The sequence below is a fragment of the Sinocyclocheilus anshuiensis genome, unplaced genomic scaffold (assembly GCF_001515605.1).
Source record: "Sinocyclocheilus anshuiensis isolate Anshui unplaced genomic scaffold, SAMN03320099.WGS_v1.1 scaffold255, whole genome shotgun sequence".
NCBI lineage: Eukaryota > Metazoa > Chordata > Actinopteri > Cypriniformes > Cyprinidae > Sinocyclocheilus > Sinocyclocheilus anshuiensis.
This window is the reverse complement of record NW_015549578.1, coordinates 338656-351220: the sequence shown is the minus strand read 5'-3', so window position 1 is coordinate 351220 and position 12565 is coordinate 338656. Positions and strand designations below refer to the sequence as shown.

General features: G+C 35.9%; 1 protein-coding gene across 1 annotated transcript in view; it reads left to right on the top strand.

The window, feature by feature from the left end:
• The first annotated feature begins 2855 nt into the window (after window positions 1-2855).
• Window positions 2856-12565, top strand: part of LOC107657563 (mitochondrial import inner membrane translocase subunit TIM50-like) — a 32404-nt gene continuing 22694 nt past the window's right edge. Inside the window, exons 1-3 of the mRNA XM_016445706.1 lie at window positions 2856-3102; window positions 4041-4200; window positions 4861-4892. Coding sequence (XP_016301192.1) covers window positions 2899-3102; window positions 4041-4200; window positions 4861-4892 — 396 coding nt within the window. The 5' untranslated portion in view covers window positions 2856-2898. The remainder of the gene's footprint in view (window positions 3103-4040; window positions 4201-4860; window positions 4893-12565) is intronic.

Here is a 12565-nt window from a genome sequence, read left to right as displayed (position 1 = left end):
GGGAATAGTAAAGATTTCCGCCAACATTGAGCTGCACGTACTTGTTGCCAGTGACACCGCGGTAATTGCAGGTGTTAGTCTTGGGGCAGGCCACTGAAGAGACTGACACAATGGGCCCGCTTTGCGGTTGAAGCTGGGGCAGGCAGCTCTCTCCTGACATGTCCCGCTGTAGGTAGATAACCACCCTGCACACGATGGGTCTGATTTCCCCCGCCGTGGTGATTGCTGAGGAGCAGGCTGCAAGTGATGCAAAACCTACATGCTACACAACACACAAAAAGTTGTATTTTTTTTTAATATTTTATTATCATTATCATTTATACATCATTATATATATATATATATATATATATATATATATACACACACACACACACACACACACACACACACACACACACATATATATATATATATATATATATATATACGATGTTTGAACAATATGCATTATGGTAAAAATATGCAATGACTACCCATAATAACAGCAAATATGACCTTATAATTGTACCTTGATTGAAAGACCATCTAAAGTGACATATTGAATTTATATCGTGCATTTCTTGACCATTAATACATTGTTATTTTGAATTACTACTAAACTAACGTAGAGGTATCTACTTGTATTTACAAACAGACAACGCTTTCAAACAAACGTGTCTGGTCCGCTCATATGTTAATATAGAACGACACAAAAAGCACAATGACGAAACATTTCTGGACTTCAGTTAAGTTTAATGATAAGCTAGAATTAGTTGAATAAGTTAGTTTAAGTCAATTTAGTTTAATTTAGTTCTAAGTTAAGCTAAGTTTGTCGTCATGAAGAAACTTTTCCAAGCTAGAAAACTCACCCACTCTGCTGCAGTCCCTCGTTTGCGTTTAGCTGAACCCGAGGACTTGATCAGTTCGACAGTTTTACTTCAACCATTTTTGATAATAAGAAAACAAACAGGTCTATCTGAAGATATAAAAAAGCAAAATCACTCTTTACTTCTACCTTCAGTGATAATAGAACGGTGTTGATTGTTCTTCTTCTTTGAAAGAACAACAGCAACAGGTTAAACCGTGTTTAGGATCTACTGCCACCCATTGGCTAGAGCAGGGATTGTCAACCTGCTTTAATTTTCTTCTTCGTTCTAAGTTAAGCTAAGTTTGTCGTCATGAAGAAACTTTTCCAAGCTAGAAAACTCACCCACTCTGCTGCAGTCCCTCGTTTGCGTTTAGCTGAACCCGAGGACTTGATCAGTTCGACAGTTTTACTTCAACCATTTTTGATAATAAGAAAACAAACAGGTCTATCTGAAGATATAAAAAAGCAAAATCACTCTTTACTTCTACCTTCAGTGATAATAGAACGGTGTTGATTGTTCTTCTTCTTTGAAAGAACAACAGCAACAGGTTAAACCGTGTTTAGGATCTACTGCCACCCATTGGCGATTGTCAAGATTGTCAACCTGCTTTAATTTTCTTCTTCTTCTTCTTCTTCTTCTTCTTCTTCTTCTTCTTCTTCTTCTTCTTCTTCTTGGTTTTAATGGTGGTGGCATACAACTTCAAGGTGCATTACCAGCACCTGCTGGTTAGGAGTGCAGGCCTAGATCGCAAAACCCTTTTCCTAACACCTCCTAAACACCTATAGCGTCTGTCTGTTATATTCTTTTATCTAAATCAGTCATTTCCAGATATAACATTAAAAAATCAATACATTCATCATATGAGTTCCTTTGCAATATTTTTGTCAAGTCAAACTTCATCTTAATTCTTTTCAAATTAAAAACCAATATTCTCCTTTCACTATTATACTTTGGGCATTTCATTATAACGTGTTCCACAGTTTCCTCTTGATTACAATGTTCACATTTTCCTGTCTGATGTTTCCCTATTTTATTCAAGGTACTTTTAAGTGCTGTATGTCCAAATCTAAGTCTAGATATAATTGATTATTCCTTTCTATTTGTCCTTGTTATTCTACCTTTACCAACATTTATTTGGATGTTATAAAGCCATCTTCCTGTTCTTTCTTCTTCCCATTGTTTCTGCCATCTATTTTTCACATGTTGTTTAATTAAAACTTCATCTCAGTCTTACTATAATTTACTTTCATGTCTATATCTGATTTTCCTGTGGCTTCCTTAGAACCTGCTTTACTCTGTACAATATCTTTCATTAATAACATTAAACAATATGATTTAATATAAACCCGAGTTTCTCAGTTAACTAGCCTATCTTTATATCTATTTCCATGTCCTGAAATCATGTTTATTAATGATTTATAACAGGCTTTTTAACCGTTACAGACCCAGACTCTCAGTCAAACCACTTATAATAACTGTAACTAAAAACATTATCTAACATTGTTACTTGATATTTGTACTTGATATTTATTTATTTTAAATGCTGTACATATCTTCTTCGTGTTTTATTCAATATTTAATAGGTTTTTTATTTAATAGATATTCAATAGTTTTTCCCCCATTCATGTATTCCTACTAAACAAGCTTGGCATTTCAAAATAGTAATACGATTTCTCAACTATGAAGAACTTTTATTTTGAAATGTATACCCATATCACAGTGAATGTTCTAGATTTGCCGATATATATTTAGTATATCTCCATAAGATGCCATCCTTGTATCATTGTTATATATGGTAGTCATTATACACTATCTGCTTTTATTAAGAAACCAAACATTGCATTTAATTATGCTATTCGTAGTAAACATATTGGGAACTTTTAACAGCTTTTGACGGTAACAGTGACGACATTCCAAGACCAGCCTTCGCGTTGCAGTTCCTGGGTCCGATTGGCTCTCTCTGCGTGCCAATCGCAATAGACGTAACCAATCAAAATCGTTTGTTCTTTCCAGTCGCGCTCCGTGTACTAGCTGCATCATATTCAAGATGTCGGCGGTGCCTGTGTATCCCATGTGTGTCCGGGCGAGCCGGGGCCTCCTCAGACTGAGGCAGGGGGCCAGCGGCTCCACAGCCCCTGCGGCGCTGGATGTTGTCAGGGCTCTCTCCGCGGACACGTCTAGTAGCAGTGCCACAGGAGGACTGGCCCAGGCAATACTGCAGGAGAGGCTTCAGCAGCAGCAGAAAAGCCAGGTGAGCGCTATGACCGCCTGACATTCATACATGACAGGGTATTAGACAGCCAATTATCGTGTTATGGAAAAATTAGGCGTTGAGTATGTTGATGAATAAAAGACCGCAAATTGTCAAGTGGTTTTGTCTGGTTAGTAAAAGTTGACAGGTGGTGGTTTGAATGAAGTCAGACAGGCAGTCTGTGTTATGTATGACAGAGCAGTAACATTGATTATATTTTTCACATCATCAATGCGTTATATAACATTTATTCGTGAATACGTAGCATTATAAATGGTTGTAAAGGACAGAGCTGGATTACAAATGCTAATTGTATGAAGATTCTGAGTTTCTGTAAAGCTTGCCATATGAAATAATAATCAGAACAATGTATTACTTTTTAATGGAACAGTTTATTGACGCTTTAGACAAAATATTTGTAAAAAATCTTAAAAGTATACATGTGTTTTATGTTTTGTATCATATTTAATACATCAGGCTTTTATGGTGGTCATGTTGATAATTTAGAGGCCTTCTGAATTCATGTTTCAAATATTATACATGCTTTATAGGGTTAAACTTAGTTTGTTCATAATGCAAAAAATGCAACATTACAATTGAGTGTAGTTTAAATTTCTTTTTTATTACTTTCACATTGAAGCTGTGCCGTACAAGGTCAGAGCCCACTTTTGACTGTTGAATGCAGAAAAGGGCTGAAGGCTGAATGTCTGTCAAAGGGCAATGGGACAGCTCCTCAGACCATTCAAAAATAATGGAATTGGTGCATATTAGGAATTAGTCACTCACAGAAATAAATATTCAAACTGGCTGCTGTGTAACATTCCATGTTTAAGATGGGACTCTTGTTGAGAAATTGACTTAAAACTCATGGTTTGTCAGTTAATGCTCATGATCCCAGGCAGCTGTAAAGTAGGATGCGTTTGACACTTCATTCACAGGGCCAGCCTCCTCCAGAAGGTGATTACTCTGATCACAAGAAAAATGAACAGGGTGAGGACAAGAAACGGAGTGAGAACACGGCATATGCTAAGAAGGTGGTCCTTCGGTTAGCAGGAATTATGGGTCTTGGAAGCACAGTTGGCATCATGTACATATTCGGTGAGTTTGCCTGTTGCTTTCTTTCGCTAAGGGTGGCACCAATGCATTAGAATGTTATAAGTTTGAAGATTTTCTTTGAACATTGTTGAATTATTTGAAAGTTTTGTGACTGGTGTGTTCGGATTATTCAAAACATTTTTAACTGGCAATGTTGGATTATTGGATTATTCTGTGGATTGTTCTGGATTATCATGAGGGTTTTTGGATGTCACTTGTTACTGTATTTTGTATAAAAATATCATATGTGCTACTCTGGTTATTATTATTATTATTATTAATACTTTTTGAATTGGAGGATTAAGTTGTGGTAATGGTAAATATTTATTTAACTTGCATATGTCCTGTCATTTATTTGTATTTATTTGTGTTTTTACTTATTACCAACCATTTAAAACATTTTTGCATTTAAGTCCAAATTATTATTTTACTTAAAAATAATGAATTGATAAGGGTATAAAATTGTATGTGTAAAATATCAGAAATGTTATTGTGTTTATGATGAGTTGTGATATTTTCAAATAAAGATTAATATGTGTCAAAAAAGCTAAGATAAGATTGTAATATCTATTAGATATTTAATATCTCATTTAATGTTTTTTTTTTTGCTTAAACTCTCAGTTTGAAATCATGACAAATTTCTGGTTTGTTTCTGTTCTGTAGGTAGTAATTCTGTGGATGAACAAGGAAATAAGGTAAGCACGAATTTTCACAAAATCAGGTTTTAAGACTTAATAGTTTTAAGACTTAAATTAAATGACCCATACATCTTTTGTACATATTCTAATGAGCTATGAATTTCACCACCTTATCAAGAAAGAGAAAAGGTTAATACATTAGCTGAATAGATTTAATTAGCAGTCTAAAAGTATCTTAATGGTGATAGTTTGTCATAACTCTTCCCAGCTGTCCGTCTTTTCCCTCCATTTTTTCTAATATGGTAATTTAACATGCTCTAAGCCGCACTATTTCCCATGGCACACTTTCTCACCTGCACTCCCTCATCAGTCTCTTTTGCCTGGCAGATAGTTCAATCAGGTATCAGTGTGAAGATTTTCACTCTGTAGGGCACACTTCTCAAAGTGCTGTGAATTTCCTTTCTTCAGTGAGCAGACTTCTAGCACCTCTCGAGGTGGCCCACTTCAAACGACTCTATTTACAAAGACAGTCTCACAGGAGACCAGAGTGAAATGTGTTTTGATTGTTGGTGTTGCATTTTGTTCCTCTCTTTCCTATGCGAGAGACCTGTGCTACTGTAATTGTAGCTTGACCATGATGTTGTGACAAGAACCGACATTTTGTTTTTTCATTTCATTTTCTCAATGTCATAGTGAATTAGTAGTATATATTGTCATTTATCACAATGTCTTCACCCAAAAAAGAAAATTCTGTCATTATTTACTCCCTTTCCATTCCAAACTTGTATCTTTTTAAGGTGTTAAAGGCCTTGGAGCTTGTAAATGAGCATTTTATGAGCATATTTGTCTTATAAAAGATCAAATTAGCAAGGTTTTGTAATGTTTCTGGAAGCCACCCACCTTTAAAGAGGCACACTTCACAAGTAGATGCCAAATGCACCTAGTCTGGAGGCATGTGCCAGAGGTGTGAATTCAAAAAGGTGTTCACTTTAAAGAGCACACCTCCACCTTTGTTACATCCTGTTTTGTTACCTGCTTAAGTTAGAGCTCACTTGTAAGGGCACACTTCACTGGTCAGTGTGATCTCACGGGAGTTCAGAGGGCCGTTGGTGCCTGATAGCACACCTCATCCATTATATTGGTTGGGTTTTCATTGCTCTCAGCTCTTGTGATCTTATTGTGAGCATGAGACCTTCATCCTGTTCCCATACTGTACATTTTTCCTCCGTCTCAGGGACTGGCTTTATGATCAGTCTGACACATTTTTTCTGTCTTTCTGTAGATTACTAATGGAGAATGAGAATAAACTTTTATAGCAGAAACAATTGTACATGTACCTACCATACACTACCATTCAAATGTTTGTGGTTGGAAAATCTTTTAAGCTCACCAAAGCTGATCAAAAATACAGTAAAACAGCATGTTGTGAAATTTTTTATATATCTTAAAATGTACTTTATTCATGTGATGGTAAAGCTGAATTTTCCAAAAGGGTCTGGCTGCAGCTTGGCGCTTGCACTCTCAGACGTGCATTCTCAGGCTTGCACTCTCAGACACTTGCACTTCCGCTAGCGACGTCACTTGCAGTCTTTTAATTTTTATTTTGTTCTATTTATTGATTACTTTTTGTTTGAATCTCTCAACATTTTACAACAGTATAGCCAGGTGGTGAAGACAAGACAAAAGAAACTAAATTACGAAGTCACTTGCAATCGCCACTTGCACTCTCTGATACCTGCGACGTCACTTGCAATCGACACAGCAAGTGTCTGAGAGTGCAAGCCTGAGAATGCACGTCTGAGAGTGCAAGCGCCAAGCTGCAGCCAGACCCTTCTCGAATTTTCAAGAAAACGGTTGTGCTGCTTTATATTTTTGTGGAAATCATCATTTTTTTTTTTTTCAGAAATCTTTGATTAATAGAAATTTCAAAAGAACATCATTTATTTAAAAAAATATATTTTGAGACATTATAAATGTATTTACTGTCACTTTTTGATTAATGTTAGAATATTAATGCATCCTTGTTTAATAAAAGTATTAATTTTATTAAAAAATGTTTTTTTAAATAAAATAATGACCCCAAACTGGGGTGTGTTACTATGTGTTTTATATATAATTCTATGCCTCAGTTTCTTAACTCTTTCTGTCTTTCTGTTAGCTCTAAAAACAAATTATTGTTTACACCTGTAAATGGACTGTAAAATTGTTGTGGATAGACAAATTATGAGCAACATTACATTAACCTAAATTTAGTGCTGAGATTATTTGTTAAAACTTTAAATAAGATTCAATTAGTTAACATTAGTTAATGCATTGGGTATCATGTTTACCCAATTCAACTAGTAATGAACATCAATTTTTTGATAGCATTTATTAATCTAGATTAATTTCAGTTCATATACTATTGTTCAATTGTCAATTTATGTTTGTTGAACATAATACATTACTGTTCTTTTATAATATATTTTTAAATAATTTTGCAGATTAACATTTATTAATCTAGATTAATGTTAATTAATGCTTTAAAAACAGTATTCATTGTTAGCTTATAATACCTGATGCATTAGTGAAGTAAAAAAAAAGAAGAGCAAGTCAAAATGGAACGCTTTGGTGTTGTTAAACAAAAAGACAAAAAAGTTTTGTTTACGGTCTTAATTTTATCATGTAAAGCACTTAACTGTTTTTAGTTACCACTACTTAAAGGGATCATATGATGCTATTTTAAAGATCATTATTTTGTGGATTTGGTGTAACAATACGTTGACATGCTTTAATGTTCAAAAAACACATCATTTTTCAAATACTGTACATTATTGTAGGTCCTCTATGCCCCGCCTCTCTCAAACTCGTCGTTTTCAACAAAGCCCCCTCCTTTGACATCCCCTCACACACACACACACGACGCATTCCTCTGCGCTGCGCAAAACTCCGCATTTGAACAGTCAATAGCAAATACTTAAACTAGTAACAAAACATACTAACAGTTGCTGATTCAGCGCCAGATTGTCATAGCAAAGTCGGAATTTACCCCTTTTTTTTTTCTTTTTTTTTGAAATAGCCTTTGTGCACAGTCAGCCTTGTACTCTTCTAGGTTCAAAAAACTGTCGTCCATAAAATGCGTTGCACAAATTCGAACATCTGGGTTGTGCTGTTCTGTTGTAAATAAATCTTAACCAATGATTCCTAATTGCATCTACTTCCGGAAGACCAAATAAAGTGCTTTTGCTTTCGCACTGAATCACACAGTGTCTCCCTGACATGGCTGCATCAACACTACTGCTGTTCCTGAAACCACACCTTCTTTCTTTGCGTGCACATTTGGGCGCCATTATGCTAATATTTCCACATAGTGATGTAGATATGTGGGGGCGTGTTAGAATGAACCGTTTTAGGTAGGCGTGGCTGACTCTTAACTTTTATAAAGAATATCTCTTTGGATTTGAGACTTTAGTCTTTGCAACTTTACAGATCTTCTTTATGCACCAAGAGCTTGTAACACTCCAAAGAGAAAGGAAAACTTTAAATCGCATATGACCCCTTTAAAGGAGCTAATAAAATACTTGGCAGATATAGACTCCTGAGAAATGTAAATGCATGCTTGGATGAATAAACAGATATGCAGGTGAATAAAATAAATTCAAATGCTTGTTTAATTTAAGCAAATAAAAAAATGGACTGTCTTTGGAGAACTAAAAGTACGATTAAAGTTCATTGTCACAAAATGACTATCTTGTCATATCTGGTTGAGTTTACTGTGATCTTTAAAATCTAAGTCTTCTTCCTGCATTGTTACAGTGAACCCAGACAGTATTTGGACACTTAAAGGGATAGTTCACCCAAAAATGAAAATTCTGTCATTAATTTCTCACCCTCATGTCATTCCAAACCTGTAAGACCTTTGTTCATCTTCGGAACACAAATTAAAGTGACCCCATTATGCCATTTTTAAAGTTCCTAATTAGGGCTGAACGATTCATTGCATTTGCGATAATATCGCGATATGAAAAAACGCGATTTTTCAATAGCAGAGGCTGCGATTACACTCAGTCACGTGACACACGAGAGTAAAGAGGTGTGTTCGACTTCAAGATCGATCGGTGTATGACATCAAAGTACGGCGAGAGAAAGCATGGGTTTATTTTAAGAGATCTATTTATTATCTCTTGCATATTTAGTATTGCTCTTTAATAAAGAAAAATTACTTCTTATCCGATTAATCGATGGAATAATCCGTAGAATACTCGATTACTAAAATCGGTAACTACAGCCCTAGTTGCAAATCATTTTAACTTTGTGTCAGTATGTCATAAATAGAACAAGGCATCAGTTTAATGTCGGGTTTTGTCGTGTCGCGCCACATCTAGTGTAGACAGCGTCACTGATTATAATGGTTCTACTGTATTTTGCCGCTTGCGTCCGGTGTAGACACAGTGTTTAATGTCATTGGTGAGGAGGAAAGCCTGTGTGTGTCCTATGCCTTAGCGGACAACATGAAACCCACGAAAAATAAATAAATAACAGAGAGAATAATAATAATAACAGTTATTCTCTCTACGCTATTTTTCAATGTTTCAAGTGATGCAGGTGTTGTTTTTCCTGTAGGTTTTTTAAATTAAAAAAGCATTAATTTTTCATAATGTGTAGTGAAATTATTTGGTAGTCTGAGGTGGAATGGGGATTCGGGAAAGGGGGGGGCGGGGTTTATAGGTTTAAAGGCGGGCGCGACCAAAAAAGTTTGAGAACCACCGGTCTAAAGTTAACAGACAGTGTTTAGTGCAGTCCACATGTTTACATATGGTTATTACAGTGACTTTTAAAACATATAGGCCTGGCCTACAGAAAATAACATTTATGTTTAATCTATCTAATATTGTGTTGGTCATACTAAACAATGATTTATAGCTTGTCTTTTGTTGAATAATACAGAACATAAAGAGCTTTAAAAAATAATTGCATATTAAATCGCAATATTGGTAAAAAAAAATCGCAATTAGATTATTTTCCAAAATCGTTCAGCCCTATTCCTAATATTGTTTTGGGAGGCTCCTATAACAGGTTTACATGCATGCAATGTCAAAAAACACTTTAGTTTTCTCATAATATACATTTAATTTCACCGCATTTCTCAATTATTCGTAAACGATTCGTACAAAGCAGTTCGAAGAATCAGTCTCTCTAAACCCCTCCTTTCTGTGAGCTTACTTTGCTCTGATTGGTCAGATGGCTTTGTTATTGGTCTACCATGTATAGTGGGTATCGAAAACGATACGCCCATTGCCATAACTGAATGACAGCTCTGGAGAGAATGTATAGAGAGAAAGATGGTATCGATTTTACCTTATAAATTCGAGCCCGAGTCCGATGATTAAACGTCTAGTTGACCAACCAGACACTGATTCGCAAGCACAACTGGAGCACTGTCATTGTTATAATTTATTTAGGTGCACATGTGGGAACTATATGCCAAGCGAAGGTGAAAACCTCTGCTGCCACGAAGTATGACAGGTAGTATTTCTGCATTAGTTGAGCATTAGACACCTATTTTATAGAGAATTAAATTCATTTTGAACGATTGCTAGAAAATATAAACATCAATTATTAATCATACTTACAGGTCAAGTTTCAGAGGAGCAATCTGGTCCAAATAAACTGCAGGGAACTGATACATCTTTCAAGAGCAAGTGTTTTGTGTATCCCGTGTTAAACTCCCTGAGATTAGAGAAGCAGTCGTCAGTAAAATGACAGGAACACAACAAAAGATTAGGGTTGTACTGCTGTGGTATTGTTGAAAAAAAAAAAATGTCAACCACTGATTTTTTGCAGCCTCATCATTTGGAAGTGAAAATAAAACAAAAATTTACTTTCACAGCGTCTTCTCGACATGAAGTTAACCACAGAAAGCTACAGTGCTTGAGGGTGGGTCAAGTTGTTTGCGGCCGAAGTGGGATTCGTATTCCAGACGACTTGTTTAGGTGATTCAGAGTCGATTCATGAGAAACAATTACTTTATTTACCGTGCACTGTCGGCTTGACAACTTTGCAGATAGTTTACATTCACAGACAACTACATTACACACTGCATGAAAGGGCAATATTCGAAATGGCATAATAAGGGCAGGGCACTTTAAGAAATTTTTGATGAAATCCGAGAGCTTTCTGACCCTGCATAGACAACAACGCAACTGAAACGTTTTATGGCCCAGAAAGGTAGTAAGGACATCAATAAAATCGTCCATGTGACATCAGTGGTTCAACAGTGATGTTATGACGTTACTAGAATACTTTTTGAGTGCAAAGAAAACAAAAATAATTACTTTATTCAATCATTTCTTCTCTTCTGTGTCAGTGGACGCGTTCACAAGAGTACAACGACACATGCGTGTGGTGTTGCTGACGCAAGAGCCTGTGTTCTGACGTAGAACACAGATGCGCTGCACCTTGTTTACAAGCAGTGAAATGCACACGCATGCATCATGGTACCGTTGTGAATGGCGGCAGAGACTTTGCAAGAGAGAGATTATTTGAAAGATCAAATGGGATCAAAGGTAATGGTTTGCTAAATATTGAAGCAATTTCTCGCACATTTCTTCAGTAATGTGAGCTTCTATAAGTACATTTGCAGGAACCTTTTTGATCATATTGGAAAAATTGGGTTTCAAAGGGATTGCCAGCTCTCCTAACCATGGGATTTGGACCCAACTGTTAAGGTGTTCATTTTCAGACCTCTTTGGTTTAGTGTTCACTGCACAGACACACTTTTCACAGCATGCCGGGTGAGATCACAGGTGTCACCTCATTGCCGCTGTGCTCTATAAACCACACACCTTTCAAACTCTCTTTAAACTGTGGCATGTGCTGGGCTAAGGTGTGTGCATGGGAAAATCTGGTTTGCTGGTTCCACCTCTCCTGGTCTGCTTGCTTCACTTATTTCAAAGGGCACACTTTAACATGTGCATGCGACCACATAGGAGACAAATGTGAAGTATGCCAGACCTTTTGTTGTAAAAAGTTGTCACCTCTGCCCGCTCCAATTGGATGTCAATTAGGTGACAATGTGGGACTGGAAACCTGGCTCTCTTCCCATAGACAGGCTGTCATATGTCTTTTTTTGCCATTAGCACATTTACTTTTAAATGTAAGACAGAAAATGCTTAAAGTTTAGTACCATTTTATTTTCAATGTGCTTTGAACTTTTGAAATATGTTTTTACAATTTTATTTATTTGTTTGTTCTTTGAGGGATTGTGTAAATTGATTTGAGCTTGTTTTTACTTGTTTTTACCATTTTATTTATTCATTCTTTGAGGGGTTGTATAAATTGCTTTGAGCTTATTTTTAAATACAGTATGTTTTTACTATTTTTTCCCCGGAGGAGTTGTGTAAATAGCTTATTTTTACTTGGTTTTGTACAATTTTATTTATTATTTGAGGGGTTGGGTAAATTGTTTTGAGGTTATTTTTTAAATATGGTACCTTTTGCTGATTTGTTCTCTCTCTCTCTCTCTCTCTCTCTCTCTCCCTCTCTTTCTCTCTGAGGAGTTGTGTAAATTGCTTTGAGCTTATTTTTTAAATACAGTGCCTTTCTACAAATTGTTTTTTTCTCGGAGGGGTTGTACAAATTGCTTTGAGCTTATTTTTTAAATACAGTGCCTTTCTACAATTTTTTTTTTTCTCGGAGGGGTTGTACAAATTGCTTTAAGCTTATTTTTTAAATACAGTGCCTTTCTACAA